At 40.2% G+C, this 16,966-nt stretch overlaps 10 protein-coding genes and 1 non-coding gene across 11 annotated transcripts; 5 read left to right on the forward strand and 6 right to left on the reverse strand.

Moving 5' to 3' along the window:
- Positions 1-329: 329 nt before the first annotated feature.
- AIR1 (zinc finger CCHC domain-containing protein) lies at positions 330-1,403 on the forward strand (the record flags this gene model as incomplete). Its single annotated transcript, XM_022821158.1, has 1 exon — positions 330-1,403. The coding sequence occupies one exon, from the start codon at positions 330-332 to the stop codon at positions 1,401-1,403; it is 1,074 nt and encodes a 357-aa protein (XP_022677548.1).
- Positions 1,404-1,589: 186 nt separating this feature from the next.
- KLMA_R615 lies at positions 1,590-1,665 on the reverse strand. Its single transcript has one exon. It is a non-coding gene; the product is annotated as a tRNA-Ile (tRNA).
- A 444-nt stretch (positions 1,666-2,109) lies between these two features.
- SNA4 (Sna4p) lies at positions 2,110-2,520 on the forward strand (the record flags this gene model as incomplete). Its single annotated transcript, XM_022821159.1, has 1 exon — positions 2,110-2,520. One exon carries the CDS (start codon positions 2,110-2,112, stop codon positions 2,518-2,520), a length of 411 nt encoding a protein of 136 aa, XP_022677549.1.
- A 151-nt stretch (positions 2,521-2,671) lies between these two features.
- On the reverse strand, positions 2,672-4,723 carry GID12 (Gid12p; the record flags this gene model as incomplete). The annotated part of the gene is made up of 1 exon (XM_022821160.1): positions 2,672-4,723. The coding sequence occupies one exon, from the start codon at positions 4,721-4,723 to the stop codon at positions 2,672-2,674; it is 2,052 nt and encodes a 683-aa protein (XP_022677550.1).
- Positions 4,724-4,995: 272 nt separating this feature from the next.
- Positions 4,996-5,520, forward strand: KLMA_60480 (uncharacterized protein; the record flags this gene model as incomplete). Its single annotated transcript, XM_022821161.1, has 1 exon — positions 4,996-5,520. The coding sequence occupies one exon, from the start codon at positions 4,996-4,998 to the stop codon at positions 5,518-5,520; it is 525 nt and encodes a 174-aa protein (XP_022677551.1).
- Positions 5,521-5,558: 38 nt separating this feature from the next.
- On the reverse strand, positions 5,559-6,491 carry KLMA_60481 (aldo-keto reductase superfamily protein; the record flags this gene model as incomplete). Its single annotated transcript, XM_022821162.1, has 1 exon — positions 5,559-6,491. The coding sequence occupies one exon, from the start codon at positions 6,489-6,491 to the stop codon at positions 5,559-5,561; it is 933 nt and encodes a 310-aa protein (XP_022677552.1).
- Positions 6,492-6,998: 507 nt separating this feature from the next.
- DLD2 (D-lactate dehydrogenase) lies at positions 6,999-8,645 on the reverse strand (the record flags this gene model as incomplete). Its single annotated transcript, XM_022821164.1, has 1 exon — positions 6,999-8,645. One exon carries the CDS (start codon positions 8,643-8,645, stop codon positions 6,999-7,001), a length of 1,647 nt encoding a protein of 548 aa, XP_022677553.1.
- Positions 8,646-9,552: 907 nt separating this feature from the next.
- Positions 9,553-10,161, forward strand: HNT1 (adenosine 5'-monophosphoramidase; the record flags this gene model as incomplete). The annotated part of the gene is made up of 2 exons (XM_022821165.1): positions 9,553-9,607; positions 9,767-10,161. 2 exons carry the CDS (start codon positions 9,553-9,555, stop codon positions 10,159-10,161), a joined length of 450 nt encoding a protein of 149 aa, XP_022677554.1.
- Positions 10,162-10,823: 662 nt separating this feature from the next.
- Positions 10,824-13,322, forward strand: CDC48 (AAA family ATPase CDC48; the record flags this gene model as incomplete). The annotated part of the gene is made up of 1 exon (XM_022821166.1): positions 10,824-13,322. The coding sequence occupies one exon, from the start codon at positions 10,824-10,826 to the stop codon at positions 13,320-13,322; it is 2,499 nt and encodes an 832-aa protein (XP_022677555.1).
- A 303-nt stretch (positions 13,323-13,625) lies between these two features.
- On the reverse strand, positions 13,626-14,630 carry PCL2 (cyclin PCL2; the record flags this gene model as incomplete). Its single annotated transcript, XM_022821167.1, has 1 exon — positions 13,626-14,630. The coding sequence occupies one exon, from the start codon at positions 14,628-14,630 to the stop codon at positions 13,626-13,628; it is 1,005 nt and encodes a 334-aa protein (XP_022677556.1).
- A 1,000-nt stretch (positions 14,631-15,630) lies between these two features.
- Positions 15,631-16,851, reverse strand: VCX1 (Vcx1p; the record flags this gene model as incomplete). Its single annotated transcript, XM_022821168.1, has 1 exon — positions 15,631-16,851. One exon carries the CDS (start codon positions 16,849-16,851, stop codon positions 15,631-15,633), a length of 1,221 nt encoding a protein of 406 aa, XP_022677557.1.
- Positions 16,852-16,966: the final 115 nt, after the last annotated feature.

Genomic DNA, 16,966 nt, shown 5'->3' on the forward strand with positions numbered 1-16,966 from the left:
CAGAAAGACAATAATCTGATTACAATATTCATATAATGAATCCTGGGATGTTAAAATCATCTGAAACCAGTATATATATCTCTTTAAACAAGTGACAGTTTTCACCAAAAGAAAAAGCTTATAGAAAAAACAGAGAGCGGCGGTCACAATATGGAAAAAAAATGTATAACAAGTAATTTATTACTTGAAAAACAAAAAAGACATGCACACATCTCATCTCATCTCATCTCATCTTTACTCATTTTTGTATTCCCTGCAAGGACAGTAACCAAACAGACACTAGGGTGCAAGATAGCACTTGGTAATAGGTTGTAGATAGCAGTATAGATATGTTATCTGAGGTAGAAAGTGCGGACACGCTTCCATTTTTCAAGGATGCCAGTCCGAAGTACGAAGTTAACGAGAACGATAAAATCATTGCGCCTAGTATTGCAGAGGTTGACTCTGACCCTGAAAAGTTAAGAGAGATACGTGGACAGGGACGGTACTTTGGTATTGAAGATGGTGAAGATGGTATAGTTGAGCCCTTGCCCAAATGTAATAACTGTTCACAAAGAGGTCATTTGAAGAAAAACTGTCCGCATGTGATATGCTCTTATTGCGGTGTGCTTGATGATCACTATTCGACTCACTGTCCAAAAACGATGAGATGTTCACACTGTAACGAGCCTGGTCACTACAGACAGCACTGTCCTGTGAAGTGGAAACGAGTGTTTTGTACGCTGTGTCACAGCAGTAGGCACTCGAGGGACAGGTGTCCAAGCATCTGGAGAAGTTACTGTCTAAAAGAATCCAGTGACAAGAGAGTGCTACCCTTGCACCAAATATACTGCTATAATTGTGGTGGGAAGGGCCACTTTGGTGATGACTGTTTAGAAGCTCGTTCTTCAAGGGTACCGAACGATGATGGTTCAGCATTTGCAGGTAACAATCTACCATCATCGGTAAGGCCAGACTACAACAGAAATTTGAAGGAATATAAGGTCAAGACCGACTACAGTTATGACGATTATGATTACAATAATTACAACTTTGAAGAAGATGACGGTGGTAGTCATTATTACAGCTCTAGGTACAATAACGGTGAAAGTAATGGGAACAAAAATAAAAGATCGGCTGTGGATTATGGCGATGCTCGGCCTTCTAACTTTTATGCTCCTCCTTACAACAAAAAGAACAAAAGATCGAACAACAGTAACGGCGGTAATGGAAATACGGCAAGACTTCCAGCCCCAACTGTCAAGGGCAAAGTGCTGCCCCCAAAACCAACTAGATCGCATCCATTGGATTTCCCAAGAAATCCAAATGTCAATATACCCCGCTACGGAAGTAGCTCATACCAGCCCTCTAATGACAGATATAGAAACTATAACTCCTACTCGGGCTTTAAAAAGCGCCGTTGAGTCGCGTATGTAAATAATATATTTCTTTCTGGGTAAGTAGCGTTTATTCATATCCAAAAGGTTCGGCATCTAATACCATATGCACACACATACTACGGTAATTTTGCGCCTATTTCGGATCGACAAGAGGGAAAAAAATATTAGTAACAGTTGTCGGAAAAAAATTGATCAGTGATTTAAAAATAAATGGTTCCTAGCGGGATCGAACCGCTGATCCCCGCGTTATTAGCACGGTGCCTTAACCAACTGGGCCAAGGAACCAATTTGTTGAAACTAAGGAATCTATTTTCATTTTTGTTCCAAAGCCCATGGCATAGCCACCCCCTCCATTATCTACACTGTTATCAATTATTCTGAAATGTCCATTTATAAATATCCAAGGCCCACATTTAATCTTCTGCTGTTCAATATACATATATTGTATGCCACCCACTATTTTCATGGATCCAAATATTGAAGTACATACTGTCAGCTAAGTATTATATGCACAAGTTTAGCCATTTATCTGACATTATCTGCGTAAGTTTATTATATATCTTTTATATAAATTTCAAGTATATATTATCTGATTTTGAAATTTGAGTCCCCTCATCGTACCATGTCTGATCAGAGAACAAAGACAGATAGACATAGGTGACTATATAGATACCCTTTGGTTTTGATAATATTGGTGGGAAAAGACTGATCGCTAATCTGCTAGTTAGTGATGTGTCTGTGTTGTGTTTGTTGTACGGTATCTGATTTGCTACTTTACATTGTAGCTATCATCTTTCCCCCTGCTGCAGTTGGAATCAGATCCGGACTATATTCAAGTGATCTTCTTCTAAATGCTTTATTAACGCTCTTTGGTTTCCTTCCAGGCATGATACATGCCTTCTATTATATTACAGTAACGTCGCCACTTAGACTGGATACAGAATCTCGTTATTACTATCAGCAAGGGTGGACGGATGCCCAAAGATTCGGTAGTCCCTCAGCTGTAACAGTTGTCAGCCAGCAACCAGCACCCGTGGAAGCCCCCTTATTACCACCTGCGCAGACTTCAAATCCATATCACTCGATACCCAGGGCAGGTACGCCTAAAGGCTCTCCACCGCCATACTCGGAAACCGTATGAATTTAAGGAACTACACTTTATTCCTTTATTATAAAACTTTCTAGCGTCATAATTCTCTAGAATAAGAAAAAAGAAACTGAAACATTATGTTTCGTCTTCTGTGCCAATCTAATTATACGTATATACAAACCTTCCTTTATAATTGTTCTCTTTAAGTCAAGATGTCTGTATTTTCATGTTTTTGACGTTTTTGCTTTCTAAGTATTTCAGCGGAGAATGAATCTAGGGTTCTTTTCTTGGTTGGATGATAATTTGTGACCATTATTTGATCAACAAATCTATCTCTTTCTGTGACTCTCAACTTATCTAGAGCGGCTATTTTCCCTAGCCGTTGGCCTGTGTTAAATTCACCTTTTAATAAAACTATCTCATTTGTTAGCATAGACAAAATTGCATAAAACTCAATATGGTAATCCGATCCAGTGTGTTCAAATTCTGTTAAAACTAATCCAATATCATTCACTACTCCAACCCGATAGTCTATCACTTTTACCGCGTTAACGTCGTTTTCAAGCAATCGTGTGGTATTCCTAAGTTGGAATCTATCTATTAACAAAACTCCATTAGAATCCCAGATCATGCAAAGGGAATCTGAAAGCATAAAGAACTTTACAAATGAAGAGAGGTTATTCAAAGCTACCTGAGCTTCATACTCTTTTTCATTTATTTCTTGAACATCGTGTATTGAGTCCAGCTTCATCAAAGGCTCATCGACATATTTGGGACGAAAAGCGTTGATGTTTAAGAACTTTTCAACTAGTATTATATCCATATCTTTATAGGTATCCGTAAGAAACGAAGTGGTAGCTTCTAGCTCATTGGTTTCCGTTTCTGTGTTGACACTTACCGTTTTTACAACCTGAAAGTTGATAGGAAAAGTTCTCTTGCGTAAATGTTTGAGAAAACGTTCAGTATGTGTTATATTGGAATGCGCGTGATGATCTACATCTATCGACGCATTCGCAAAGCCTAGCATTGAGTTAGATTGGGAGTCTAGTTCCAGGTCAACAACAGAGTCTGAAAGATTTTCAATATCATTCTGAACATTCTTGCCATCATTCAAAGAAGCATCATAAAAGAAAAGACGATGCAAGGAATCTTTCATATTTCCTTGCTTCTGCCTCCACACAGACGAATATTTGAATTCGCATACCATGTCACAGACCAACATACTTCTCCAAAGCCTTATGTCATGGTCAGATGCATATTGTGAACAATTTCTCTTTAAATAGTCTTGGAATCCAACATCATATACCACCCTTGACATAAAATCAAAGCTTGGCGGCTCTGAATTTTGTCTTAGCTTCTTTGAGAAGTATTCATCTTTTAGCTTCACGAACTCGTGAAAGAATACTACATAAAACTCCGGTAATAGTATTTTGTGGATAGTTAACGGAGTATGTGGTGCTACTGTAATGACGCTGAACCTATCCATCGGATTAATATGAAAGGAGCTAACGTCTGTCCTCAAAAATGTTATGAAACAGTTGGAGAAAGCTGGTATAGGTTTTGGATACCACTGCCTTATAGTCTCGTGAAAAAATCCGTCTTCATTTACTGGATAACAATAATAACATATGTGGGCACAACTATGTGCGTTCTTAAACTGAGTACCCTCCCTCAAAAATCGTTCGGCTGGGGTAGTATCTTCGGGCGGTGTTGAATCTGACCTCCACATAATTGTATCCTTATAGCGTTTGTATGCTTCTGGTGCCTGAAAATCCTGTTCGCTAACATAGTCATCGGGCAAATTTAGTATAAACCCGAATAAATCACCATTAGATGAGCAAACATAAAGAAATTTATCACTATACTCCATCCCAACAATCGTCGTATCATTAGTAACTATATTGGTGTTAATAGGGACACAAACGAGTAGATAATTTGGCCTTAATGGTATTCTATTACGTATCTTGAAGTCATAATCCTTGATAATTTCAATTATCCCGTTGTTCTTAGCAACCAAAAGGTAATCCGAACATTCTTCACCATAAGTATTTCCGATCGATATATCTATTGGCCTGACTCGAGGTCGAAGATAACAAATTTTCTGAACTATGCTATTAGTATCAGCATTCCGATCCACCGTATCTACCTTTAAAGGGTATATTCTATCATTCTTGCACTCAAAGGCACGAAATCCGGATGGTTTTGTTTTGCAGCTTGAAGGCTGTGAAACAAGGAAGTTAAAACTTGGCTGCATCTCGGCTCGGGCGAACGCCTTGTCTCTCTATGTTCCCTCTGTATTCACTGTCACTTTACATTGTGTCCAGTAACTTACCAAGAAATCCGGGTTGATCTCTGTCTAGTAATAATACATGGAAAGTGTAAAATTACATATAATAAAGAGAAGGTTAACCAGTTTCTACAGTGCAAAAATACAGACAGGCCTGTAAGTCTCGTGCAGTATAAGGATGTGTGCTTTGCTTAGTTTGTATAAGAATAACTTCATCTGTAGATGTCGGTGTGATATGTATGTTGCATGTTGAAAGGTTTAGATTTATATATCTTAGGAGAGTTGTTGGGATAAGGTCTATGTCAACTATTAAATGGAACGAATCGGAGATTCTTGTTGATCGAAAATCTAAGTTCCAAGCTAGATGCTGCAAAATCACGACGCAAGCAGATATAGCAAACATTCTTGAGCAGCTGGTGCAGGAGAATAAGGCTATTCAAAAGGCAACACATAAGCACATGTATGCTTGGAGAACAGCAGATGTTGCACATGAAAAGGAAAATGGAAATAACTTGAAAAAGGGTAAGAAAAGTTCTTCAACTAAAGTCGCCCCAGTTTTGAAAAACGTGCAACAAGGTTCTAGTGATTGTGGTGAATCTGGAGCCGGCCAAAGGCTTCTCACATTATTAGAAAGAAGTCATGTCGTTAATGTTCTTGTAATAGTAACAAGATGGTATGGCGGGACTGCACTTGGGCCTGCAAGGTTTAGGCACATCACGACCACTGCTGTTGAAAGTCTAAGAAATGCAGGATTCTTAACGTAACCAGCTTATACATAGATTCAAGTACATATATTAACCAATCATTTTTGGGCTTCGGAGTTGTACTTGGTGTAGAAATCAACCCAGTACAATCTAACAGGTTCATGTTGTAAACCCAAATCGGTAATTTTCTTTACCTCTTCTTCAGTAAGATCAAAGCTGAAGATGTCTTGGGCTTGCTTGATTCTCTCGATCTTGGCAGAAGTGGTAACTGGCAAGATACCGCGCTTGTACACCCACAACAACAAAACTTGAGCTTCAGTTTTGTTATACTTTTCAGAAAGTTCCTTCAGATATTGATAGAATGGTTGTTGGTCAGCATCAGTGGGCTTCTTTTGGAGAGGACCTAATGGAGAATAGGCTTCTAGTAAAATATCGTTCTTTTGGCTAAACTCCACGATACCTGGGGTCTGGTTTTGCAAGAATGGAGAAAACTCGATTTGATTCACTTGAGGTTTAATTTCAGCAATGGCCAAAACTTTTTTCAAATCCTCAACAGTAAAGTTTGAGACACCAATGTTCTTTGCCTTTCCCGATTTGTATAGTTCTTCCAATTGCTTCCAAGCGGTCTCTAGATCAATATTCAAGTCCTTGTCGAAAAATGGAGAATGAATCAAGTATAAGTCAACATAATCAACTCCTAGCTTCTTCAAAGCGGTTTCTAAAGCAGACTTAGGATCTTCCGAAATCTTGTGCAAGGAAGAAAACTTGTCTGTAATGAAAATCTCTTCCCTGGGCTTCTTTGTTTCCTTCAAAGCAGCACCCAACTCTGGATAAGTTTTGTAGGTCTCGGCTGCATCAATGTGAACAATTCCTGGGACAGTGTCTAGAGATAGCTTTACGATATCAGTCAATTCTTGAGAGAAAGTAGCATCAGTTTCTTCAGCTTTGTACCACTTGGTACCTGTACCAACAACGGCAACAGCTGGAATCTTGTTCCCATTGGATAAAGTAAAGAACTTTTGGTTTGTCATTTTTTTGTCTGGGGTTAATATCAAGTGTATAGCTAATTCAACAGTCTTTTAGCTGATTATAGTGGTCTCTTTCAATTGATTTCAACTGGAGTAGTATTGCTATAGCAGTCAAATAGGTGTGTACTGTTGAATATCTTTTAGTCACGTATTTATATACAATTTTTATGTTGGGTGTTCGTAAGATCTTGATCCCTAATTTTTCAGAGTAACCATTTTCAGTGTCTTTCATGTTCTGTCCTTCAAAAATTAGTAATGCAGCCACCGAAGACAATTCAGGTACAATTAGAGCGTGTTTAAAATCAAAGAAACATGGTAGACCTTCAATTGGGTTGGTCTTGAGGACATTGTGCTGCAAGACTATGAAGTGATTGCACTGGAGTCAATAAAGGCAACTGTTTTGAGGTGAAGAGTGTTACGTAACAACCATGGAGGTAGTAATTGTTTAAAGAATGTAATTGTGTGGGTAAAGGAACTATACTATTTACTATTTATTGTCTGTATTTACTCTCAAACATACTTGTATGGGTTTAGGATAGCGTTTGGATCGTACAATTGTTTCAATTGCTTAATCATTTTTATTTCTTGGTCTGATTTAGAATATCCAATGTAGTTCTTCTTCTGGAAACCAAGACCATGTTCAGCACTAATAGAACCATTCTTGGAGGCGACGAATTCATATACAAATGGTTCGAGGCACTTTTCCACTTCTTTTGTGTATCTTCTCACAGCAACATTTAGATGTAAGTTACCGTCACCTACGTGGCCGTATCCGACAGCGGAAATGACAGGCTTGGACTCATCTTCTGTGCTGGATAAACCATGTTCCTCCAATCTTGCATTAGCAGCATCTACTAGAGAATACAAATCTTTCAAAGGTAATGAAACGTCGTATTTGTAGACACCACCTGCTGCTTGAGAGGATTCTGGTACCATTTCTCTCCATTGCCATAGATTTTTTAGTTCTGTTTCATCTTGTGCAACAACACCGTCAAGCACTAGGCCTTCTTCCATAGCGGATTCAAGGAAACTCTCTAGCTTTGCATCATCATGGTCCTTGTTAGAACCAGAGGTTTCAATTAAGATATAGAATGGGTGGTCATCGGACAAAGGATGTTCCATGTCTGCCAAATGAATCTTTGTTAGGTTTTGGGACTTGAGGTCCATAAACTCAAATGCGGATAAAATCTCACCTAGTTCCTTCTTTGCTTGAACAAACACTTTCTGAACGGCCTCGTAACTCTCGACACCAAGGAATGAGACGTTGAAGGCGTTTGGTCTGGGTGGACAGAGAATGGAAACACCGGTGATAACACCAATTGTTCCCTCTGAACCAATAAATAGTTGCTTCAAATCATAACCAGTGTTGTCTTTTCTTAAAGCTTGCATACTGTTTACAATTTCACCGTTGGGCAAGACAACTTCAAGGCCCAAAACCGTTCCATGTAAAGAACCGTAGCGCAATAGTCTGAGACCACCAGCGTTAGTTGCGACAACACCACCGACGTGGCAAGAGCCCTTGGCACCTAAATCCAATGGGAAAATATACCCATGTTCCGCTAAAAATGTGTCTGCCGCTTCTAAGATGACACCGGCATCACATTTTAGAATACCAGAAACTTCATCGAACTCTCTGATCTTGTTTAATTGCGTTAAACTTAACACGATTTCATCAAAGACAGGAACAGATCCACCAACAAGACCAGTGTTACCACCTTGTGGTACGACCGCAAGATGCTGTTCGTTACAGTACTTTAAAATTTGGGATACTTGCTGGGTTGTCTTAGGTCTCAAAACTAACTTGGATTGGCCGCGATACTTTCTCATCCAATCTTCATTGTAGAAGGCCAAGTCTTCTTCAGCATTGGCCTCTAATATTTCCTGTTCGCTTAGAATGGTCTTGAAATAATCCAAATCCTCCTTGCCTAGTTTCTTGAAAGATTCTAGTCTCTTCACATTTGGATAGTTCTCGACAGTCAACTTAGGTTGAGGTTTATCAGAGTAAAATCTAAATTGTTCAGTGCTTAAGGATGTTCTAGTAATCGTAGATTTTACTGGAACCCTGTGTAACAACGAAAATGTGCGAGAGGGGGCTTTGGCATGGGAAAGCAAGCGAGCTGATGCTCTTGCACGTCCAGGAACAAACGTTCTAATCATTATGTCGGAGCTGGTGAGATATTAGAAGAGACAAAAAGTGGGCCCGAGAAATTTCACACAAAGGCTTGCGTTCGAAAAGCGCTCGAGTTCTAATAGCTGCGTACTATAATAATTAATAGGTGTCGAACAAAAGTACCCAATTGATCAGCTGCTTCAAAACGTTTTCTTTCGTGATGTCCAATTAATCTATTTCAATATAATTTTATATTGAATTAAAGTGTAGTGCATGAAGCCATGACTCTGTCCGGTTTTCCTCCTCAGAACTGAGTGAAAAAAAAAAAAGAAGACGCCACGGTCACGTGCTATTAATCCCCGCCCTAAAAGGTGACATATTGCAGTGTAACACCAGGGAAATCAACGTTAACGCTGTTTGTTAGACATAGGTACTGGTTCCGGTATACTATTGAGAATACAACTACAACGCTATGTTCCCAGGCGTTTTGTGAAACTATTAACTAGTTCGTTAAACTTTTTGCACTGGATATAAATATTTGCTGTAGAAAGCTTAAATATGATTGAACATGAATAAAAAGAATGTCAACAGTATGAACAAAATCAAAACTACTGCGCAACAGTAACTAAACTTATTCTATATTACAGATGGAAAAAAAGTTCATAATTTGATCAAGGGCCAGAATGGAAATTACTAAATCTAGCTGATGCCCCCCCCCGCATGCATAGGGCAGATCTCCACTCTGCATTGATTGTGATCCCTTTACGTAGGTATTTTCCTAGCTTGTCACCTTTTTATATATATAAAAAAAAAAAAAATAAACAGCTGCCCTTTACTGTAAGAGAAGTTAACAATCTAGTTACGCACTTTTTAACAGTAAAAACGGCAGATATTTGCGTATAGAGAGAAATTTCAACGCTTTCAGAGACTAGTATACAAGTAACCAATCAAAAAATGTCTGCTGCTGCCGCACACGACGCTGCTTGCATCTTCTGCAAAATCATCAAAGGTATGTGAATTGTGGGATAAACGAGCCTCTTTTTTCGTACACCGATGTACTACGACTCCCTTTTCCGTTAAAGTTCCTAATACTAACTTAACTAATTTCTGATGAATGCTCCTCACCCAATAAGGGTGATTCTTAGCACTCTTCCATAATATAATACAGGTGAGATCCCTTCTTTCAAGTTAATCGAGACCCAGTACTCGTACTCATTCCTCGACATCCAACCAACCACCGAGAACCACATTCTCATCATTCCAAAGTACCATGGTGGTAAGTTGCACAACATCCCAGACGAGTACCTTGCAGACCTCCTACCTGTAACCAAGAAACTCGTGAAATTGATTGGCATTGACAAGGACGGCCCAGAGGGCGCGGGCTACAACGTCCTCCAGAACAACGGTAGAATTGCACACCAAGAAGTTGATCACGTGCACTTCCATCTAATCCCAAAGACCGATGCAAAGACAGGTTTGATTGTGGGATGGCCAGCGCAACAGTCCGATTTCAACAAATTGGGCGAGCAGCACAAGAAATTGTTAGCTAAGCTAGAGGGCTGAAGCGGAAAACTCGCAGTGGACCCGCCTTTCGTTCTTTTCGTACTACTACTGTATGAAGAACAAAGAAAGATTGATCCGAACTACGTAGAAACTTAAGTAAAGTACACACATACTTCCCTCGACACACAGAAAGGGCAGGAAGAAAAAACTATTTTATGACATGCAATAAAGCACAGCACCCTCACTTGAACTGAACTAGAATCAAAATGCAGTACAGTGCAGCATAATGCATTGCAATGATATTCAATACAGCACCACCACGCGCCGTGCTGGATACCGCTGCTTACCCGTTAAGCGAATACCAAACCCAAGGAATATAGGGCAAAAAAATGCTGTCTTGAGTCTTCCCAAGAAGAAAACGAAAACGAAATCGGTAGAGATAGATCATTTTTATTACCCGGACAAAGGATCCAAAAAGACTTATTCGGTGGCAAATTCCAAAATCTGGTATATTTATAAAGGTAACAGGGACAGTTATCCTTTATACAACACACTTTAATAAATTGGGGGCGATATAATTATATCTGGAGCTGCATTGAGTTGGTAAAAGTGCTATAGGATAGCTTTAGAATACTGATATTATCTGGATAAAGGAAGTGTATACTATACTACTCTTTTTTTTTTTCTGGTGATATTGTAAGTTAATAGAAGTCGGATTAAGGATGCCAGAGGAACACAAGAAACTATTGGACGGTTCTGGAGCTGCTCCAGAGGCAGACGATGCTACTGCCACCGCCATCTTAAGAAGAAAGAAGAAGGATAATATGCTTCTTGTTGATGATGCGGTGAATGATGACAATTCTATCATCGCTATCAATTCTAACACTATGGATCTTTTACAGTTATTTCGTGGTGACACAGTCCTAGTAAAGGGTAAGAAGAGAAAGGATACAGTTTTGATTGTTATGATCGACGACGAATTGGAAGATGGTGTGTGTAGAGTAAACCGTGTTGTTCGTAACAACTTGAGAATAAGATTAGGTGATTTGGTGACCATTCACCCATGCACTGACATCAAGTATGCTTCAAGGATCTCTGTCTTGCCGATCGCTGATACCATTGAAGGTTTGACTGGTAACCTCTTTGACGTGTACTTAAAGCCATACTTTGTCGAAGCTTACAGACCTGTCAGAAAGGGCGATCACTTTGTTGTCAGAGGTGGTATGAGACAAGTAGAATTTAAGGTTGTAGATGTGGAACCAGAAGAATATGGTGTCGTCGCACAAGACACGATCATTCACAGCGAAGGTGAGCCAATTAACAGAGAAGATGAAGAAAATAATATCAATGAAGTCGGCTATGACGATATCGGTGGTTGCCGTAAACAAATGGCCCAGATAAGAGAATTGGTCGAACTACCATTGAGACACCCTCAATTGTTCAAAGCCATCGGTATTAAGCCTCCAAAGGGTATTCTAATGTACGGTCCCCCAGGTACTGGTAAGACGTTGATGGCTAGAGCTGTCGCAAATGAAACTGGTGCCTTCTTCTTTTTGATCAATGGTCCAGAAGTCATGTCGAAGATGGCCGGTGAATCTGAATCCAATCTAAGAAAAGCCTTTGAAGAAGCAGAAAAGAATGCACCAGCTATCATCTTTATCGATGAAATAGATTCCATCGCGCCAAAGCGTGACAAGACTAATGGTGAAGTGGAGAGAAGAGTTGTCTCACAACTTTTGACGTTGATGGATGGTATGAAGGCTAGATCTAACATCGTTGTTATTGCCGCTACCAACAGACCTAATTCCATCGATCCTGCATTGAGAAGATTCGGTAGATTCGATAGAGAAGTTGATATTGGTGTCCCTGATGTCACTGGTAGATTGGAAGTTCTACGTATTCACACAAAGAACATGAAGTTGGCAGATGATGTCGATCTAGAGAAATTGGCCGCAGAAACCCACGGTTACGTTGGTGCTGATATCGCTTCGCTATGTTCTGAAGCTGCCATGCAACAAATTCGTGAAAAGATGGACCTAATCGATTTAGATGAAGATGAAATCGATGCCGAAGTCTTGGATTCTTTGGGTGTTACTATGGACAACTTCAGATTCGCATTGGGTAACTCTAATCCATCAGCATTACGTGAAACTGTTGTCGAATCCGTCAACGTTACATGGGATGACATTGGTGGTTTGGATGATATCAAGGAAGAATTAAAGGAAACTGTTGAATACCCAGTTTTGCATCCAGACCAATACACCAAATTCGGTTTGTCTCCATCAAAGGGTGTGTTGTTCTACGGTCCACCTGGTACTGGTAAGACTTTGCTAGCAAAGGCTGTTGCTACCGAAGTGTCTGCCAACTTCATCTCTGTCAAAGGTCCTGAATTACTAAGTATGTGGTATGGTGAATCTGAGTCAAACATTCGTGATATTTTCGACAAAGCAAGAGCTGCCGCTCCAACTGTCGTCTTCTTGGATGAATTAGATTCCATTGCTAAAGCCCGTGGTGGATCCTTGGGCGATGCTGGTGGTGCCTCTGATAGAGTGGTCAACCAATTGTTGACTGAAATGGATGGTATGAATGCAAAGAAGAACGTTTTCGTCATTGGTGCCACAAACAGACCTGATCAAATCGATCCTGCTATTCTAAGACCAGGTAGATTGGATCAATTGATTTATGTTCCACTACCAGATGAAGCTGGAAGACTATCCATTCTAACTGCGCAATTAAGAAATACACCATTGGAGCCTGGTCTAGATCTAAAGGCAATAGCTCAAGCTACCCAAGGTTTCTCTGGTGCTGATTTGTCTTATATCGTACAGAGAGCTGCCAAGTTTGCTATCAAAGATTCCATTGAAGCTCAAAGACGTGCAGAAGCCATCAAGAAAGAAAAGGAAGCTGAAGAAGAGGGAACCACAAAAGTTAAGACCGAAGAAGATGTTGAAATGTCTGATGTCCAACAAGAAGACCCTGTACCTTACATTACAAAGGAACATTTCACTGAAGCTATGAAGACAGCTAAGCGTTCTGTTACGGATACCGAACTACGTCGTTACGAAGCTTACGCTCAACAGATGAAGGCTTCAAGAGGACAATTCGGCAACTTCTCATTTGACGATGCATCTGGAGCTGCTCCAGCCCAAACTGGTACTGAGGGCTCAGGTGCGGCATTCGGAGAGGCTGCTGGTGAAGATGACGACGATTTGTACAGCTAGATTAGCGAAACTCACACAATTTCTAAGAGATCACGTTAAAACACTAGAGTATGCATGTATTTTTTTGTATGGTGAACTAATAATGTAAATTATACGTACATGTGTAAGATTTAAACGAACACAAGGGTATTTGAGATACTGAAACAGCTAAAGCGATAATAGTCTAGATAACCCCAAAGTATAATATTGAAAAGGAAGTCCTATAGTAAATATACCTATATATATATATGAAAGAATGCTATAGTTATTTGATTTGAACGATAAATTTAAAGTGATGCGATGCTCCGGTTACAACCATGTCCTTTAATTGAAAATTGAAGCCCAGCCTGACTTCGATGAAACTGATCTTGAGTTCGTCACTGCAACAGCAGGTAAAGCCTTCAAATCTGTGTACGATTTTGAGCTTAAGATAATAGGTTTAGTGAGTCCAAACTTCCTCTTGGATGGTGGCTTCTCTAAAGGTTCTTCGTTAATAACTTTCAGTCTAGTATGTTTCGAATACTGATATGCATTAGAACCTGCAGAAGAGGACAAAGATGAACTCGAACCTGCAGAAGAAGGAGCTGATGAGCTTGAAGATGAGTAGGCACCTGTCGGTACCGAGCTCATAGTCGAAGTAGATTCGATGGTAGATAATGTGTTTGAAGATGATAGCGAAGGAATGGACATATGCGATGAGGAACGGGAATGGGCTTCCACGTTGACTAGATGTTGTTTTGTATATCCACTGACAGGAGCATTGAATAGGAGCATCGATGCCGAGTTCTGCTTTGCCATTAGTTCCTGTTTGTGGGCAGCAGATCTGGCGCTCAATTGGTGTTGAATCGGCACCAAGAAATGCGATAACGCGCGGGTGAGATCTTGTGTAGAGAAATTGAGATTCCAGCCGAATAACGCAAGTAATTCCCTCTCTATCGCGTTTATATCCTCCAGCGTAAACAGGCCATTCGTGTATTTTGTCCAATGCTTATTCAAAGGCGAGGAGTCATTCAGGTTCTTTGCTGCCAGTATCAGACATCCAATGAAGATTCTGTGTCTCGTGGTAGAAATACCTGTGACATCGGTAGGCAAAATAGACCGCAGTTTAATCAAATAAACCGTCGTCGCCATTAGAGTTGGCGTTTGCACATTGGAGTGACTAATCAACGTCTTGATAAAATCCACCAAAGAAACAGCAGATCCACCGCCGTTTCTCACGTCTGTATCGGTAGTACTAATAACTGAAGCTGCAGTAGCTGCCAGAAAATGAACCATTTCCAGGTTCACAGCCTGAGCATTAAAATGAACCAACGCCTGATACTCTGACATTTTAGTCCCACTTTTGTAAATGTATATGGTTCCCAATACCCAATGCCCAGTGTTACAGTTTAATGACTTCCTACTGTCCTCCCATAAAGGCACACTTTCGCACTGCGTTTGAACCCGACAAACACCTTCACTACTTAAACACTCATATATGTATATATATACAAACACACACAAATATTTCCGGATACCAGGCCATGCCTCAAAGTCTCATTCCCGCTCTTATTCCAGCTCTTCTTCCCTTGCTTTTTTTCCTTTTCCCATTTCCCATGGTTCAATATGTTTCACAATGAAGCTGGTTTCAAAGCTCGCATTGTTCATATACTCATTTTGCTAGTTTTTTTTTTCTTTCGCACAGCATATTCTAAAGGAAACCTGCCAAAATTTCGTGTAAGTTGAAAACTAATTAAAAAAACCAAGTGAACCAACACAACTCGCGAAATTTCATGAAGCGTGTACCGAAAAAAAAAAGAACTGGGTTTGCATTTAGTTAGTAGCTACGAAAAAGAATGCAGACTTGCGGCAAAGATGGGGTTGGGGCTGGGATTGGGATTATGAATGGGATTGAGGGAGATATCGTGGGCTGGTTTTTTTTTTCTTTCTTGCTTTCCTTGCTTCTTTGCTTCTCTACTTCCTATGTCTCCAGACAGACAGACAGACAGACGCCTTGTTGTTATAGTAGTCATAGTCGTAGGCTTTATTTAGAGTAACTTTATCTTTTAAGAGTTTATAGAGCAGTATAGTTTACAAAGATAGAATACAAGGTAGCGGGGCCATTGTGCCTGACGCCTGTGTCCATATATATCAATCCGTCAGGTGCTTATTTCCATTTCCATGTAGGAGTCTATTCGTTAGATTTTTATTTTTTTTTTATAATTATTGGTTTTTAGTTTAGTCTTAGTCTTAGTCCTAGTCTTTACTACTAGCTGTGTATGTGTACGTGTGCTCTATCTCTCTCTTTCTTTCTCTGTCTGATGAGAGTTTAGGCTTTTTGGTACAACTTTTATTTGACTGCTTGTTCGTCTGGGTAGAAGAAGAAGGCCAATGCCACTAGAACGTACATAGCTAGCGACATGGAACCTTCCATCCAGTTGGATTCACCGTCTAGGATCAAGTAGTTTGATAGGAAGACGGAGATCAACATGATGACTGTTTCGAACGTAGCAAAGTTCAATGTCATTGGGACGTCAATAGCCCATCCAACAAGAACCATGAACGGAGTCACGAAAAGGGAAATTTGTAGAGAAGACCCGATGGCCACACTCAAAGCCAAATCCATCTTGTCCTTCATAGCCACAATCACACTGGTGACATGTTCTGCAGCGTTACCGACAATTGGGATAACAATTAAACCGATAAAAGTCTTGGATAAACCGGAACTGGCTACAATGTCATCGATGGTACCAACTAGGAAGTCAGCACAAATAGACACTAGCACTGTAGTGATGGTCAAAATTACCAAGGACGATGTGATGCTCATGCTTTCGCCGACTAGGTCACGTTGTTCTTGGTTGTGTAAAACCTCTTCTGTTTCTTCGTTTTGTTGTTCAAACATCTCACGATGCGAACCGAGCTGGAAGACCAAGAATAATACGTACACTATCAATAGCACAATAGAAGTTGCTCTCGACAACGACAGGATTTTAGCATCGACAAAATGTACGCTCTTTTTGTCATCTGGCAACGTAGCCTTGAACGCTGCTGGAATCAATAGTGATGCACTCGAAATCGCCAACAATGAGCTCATTGTTTGTGCAGCGGTTTGGTTGAATTTCTGTTGCGTCCTGTTGTAGCCACCACATACAAAGCAGAAACCCAACACCAACAACAAATTCGAAAGAATTGAGCCAAGCATAGATGCTTGCACAATTCTAATTTGACCCTCCTTCAAGGCAATAACGGAAACAATCAATTCAACCGCATTACCAAGGGTAGCGTTCAATAGCCCACCAATCGTACTACCAGCCTTGTCTGAAAGTTGCTCAGTAGCAAAAGCTAGAATGGCGGCTAGTGGAATGATGGACATGAAGTTCAAGATAAATACCCAGGTTGAAGAAAAGCCTCCATATCCGAATAGCAAACCCAACGGAACAAATACCAACAAATAATTCACAGGCGATGAATAAAACACTATCTTCGATACTTCAGCACAGTTAGCCAAAGCCGAAGTCGAATGACGAACACCAGCTCTGGTAGAGCTCAATAACGGTGTATTAGAATCCATACCGCTTCCTCTAATGCGCACTTACTGGACAACAAATGGAATTAGCAAATATCCAAACCTACCAAAATTAATCGCTCAAGTCGGAACGTACAAACTATTAACTTAGTCCGAGCGA

The sequence above is a fragment of the Kluyveromyces marxianus genome, chromosome 6, assembly GCF_001417885.1.
Source record: "Kluyveromyces marxianus DMKU3-1042 DNA, complete genome, chromosome 6".
NCBI lineage: Eukaryota > Fungi > Ascomycota > Saccharomycetes > Saccharomycetales > Saccharomycetaceae > Kluyveromyces > Kluyveromyces marxianus.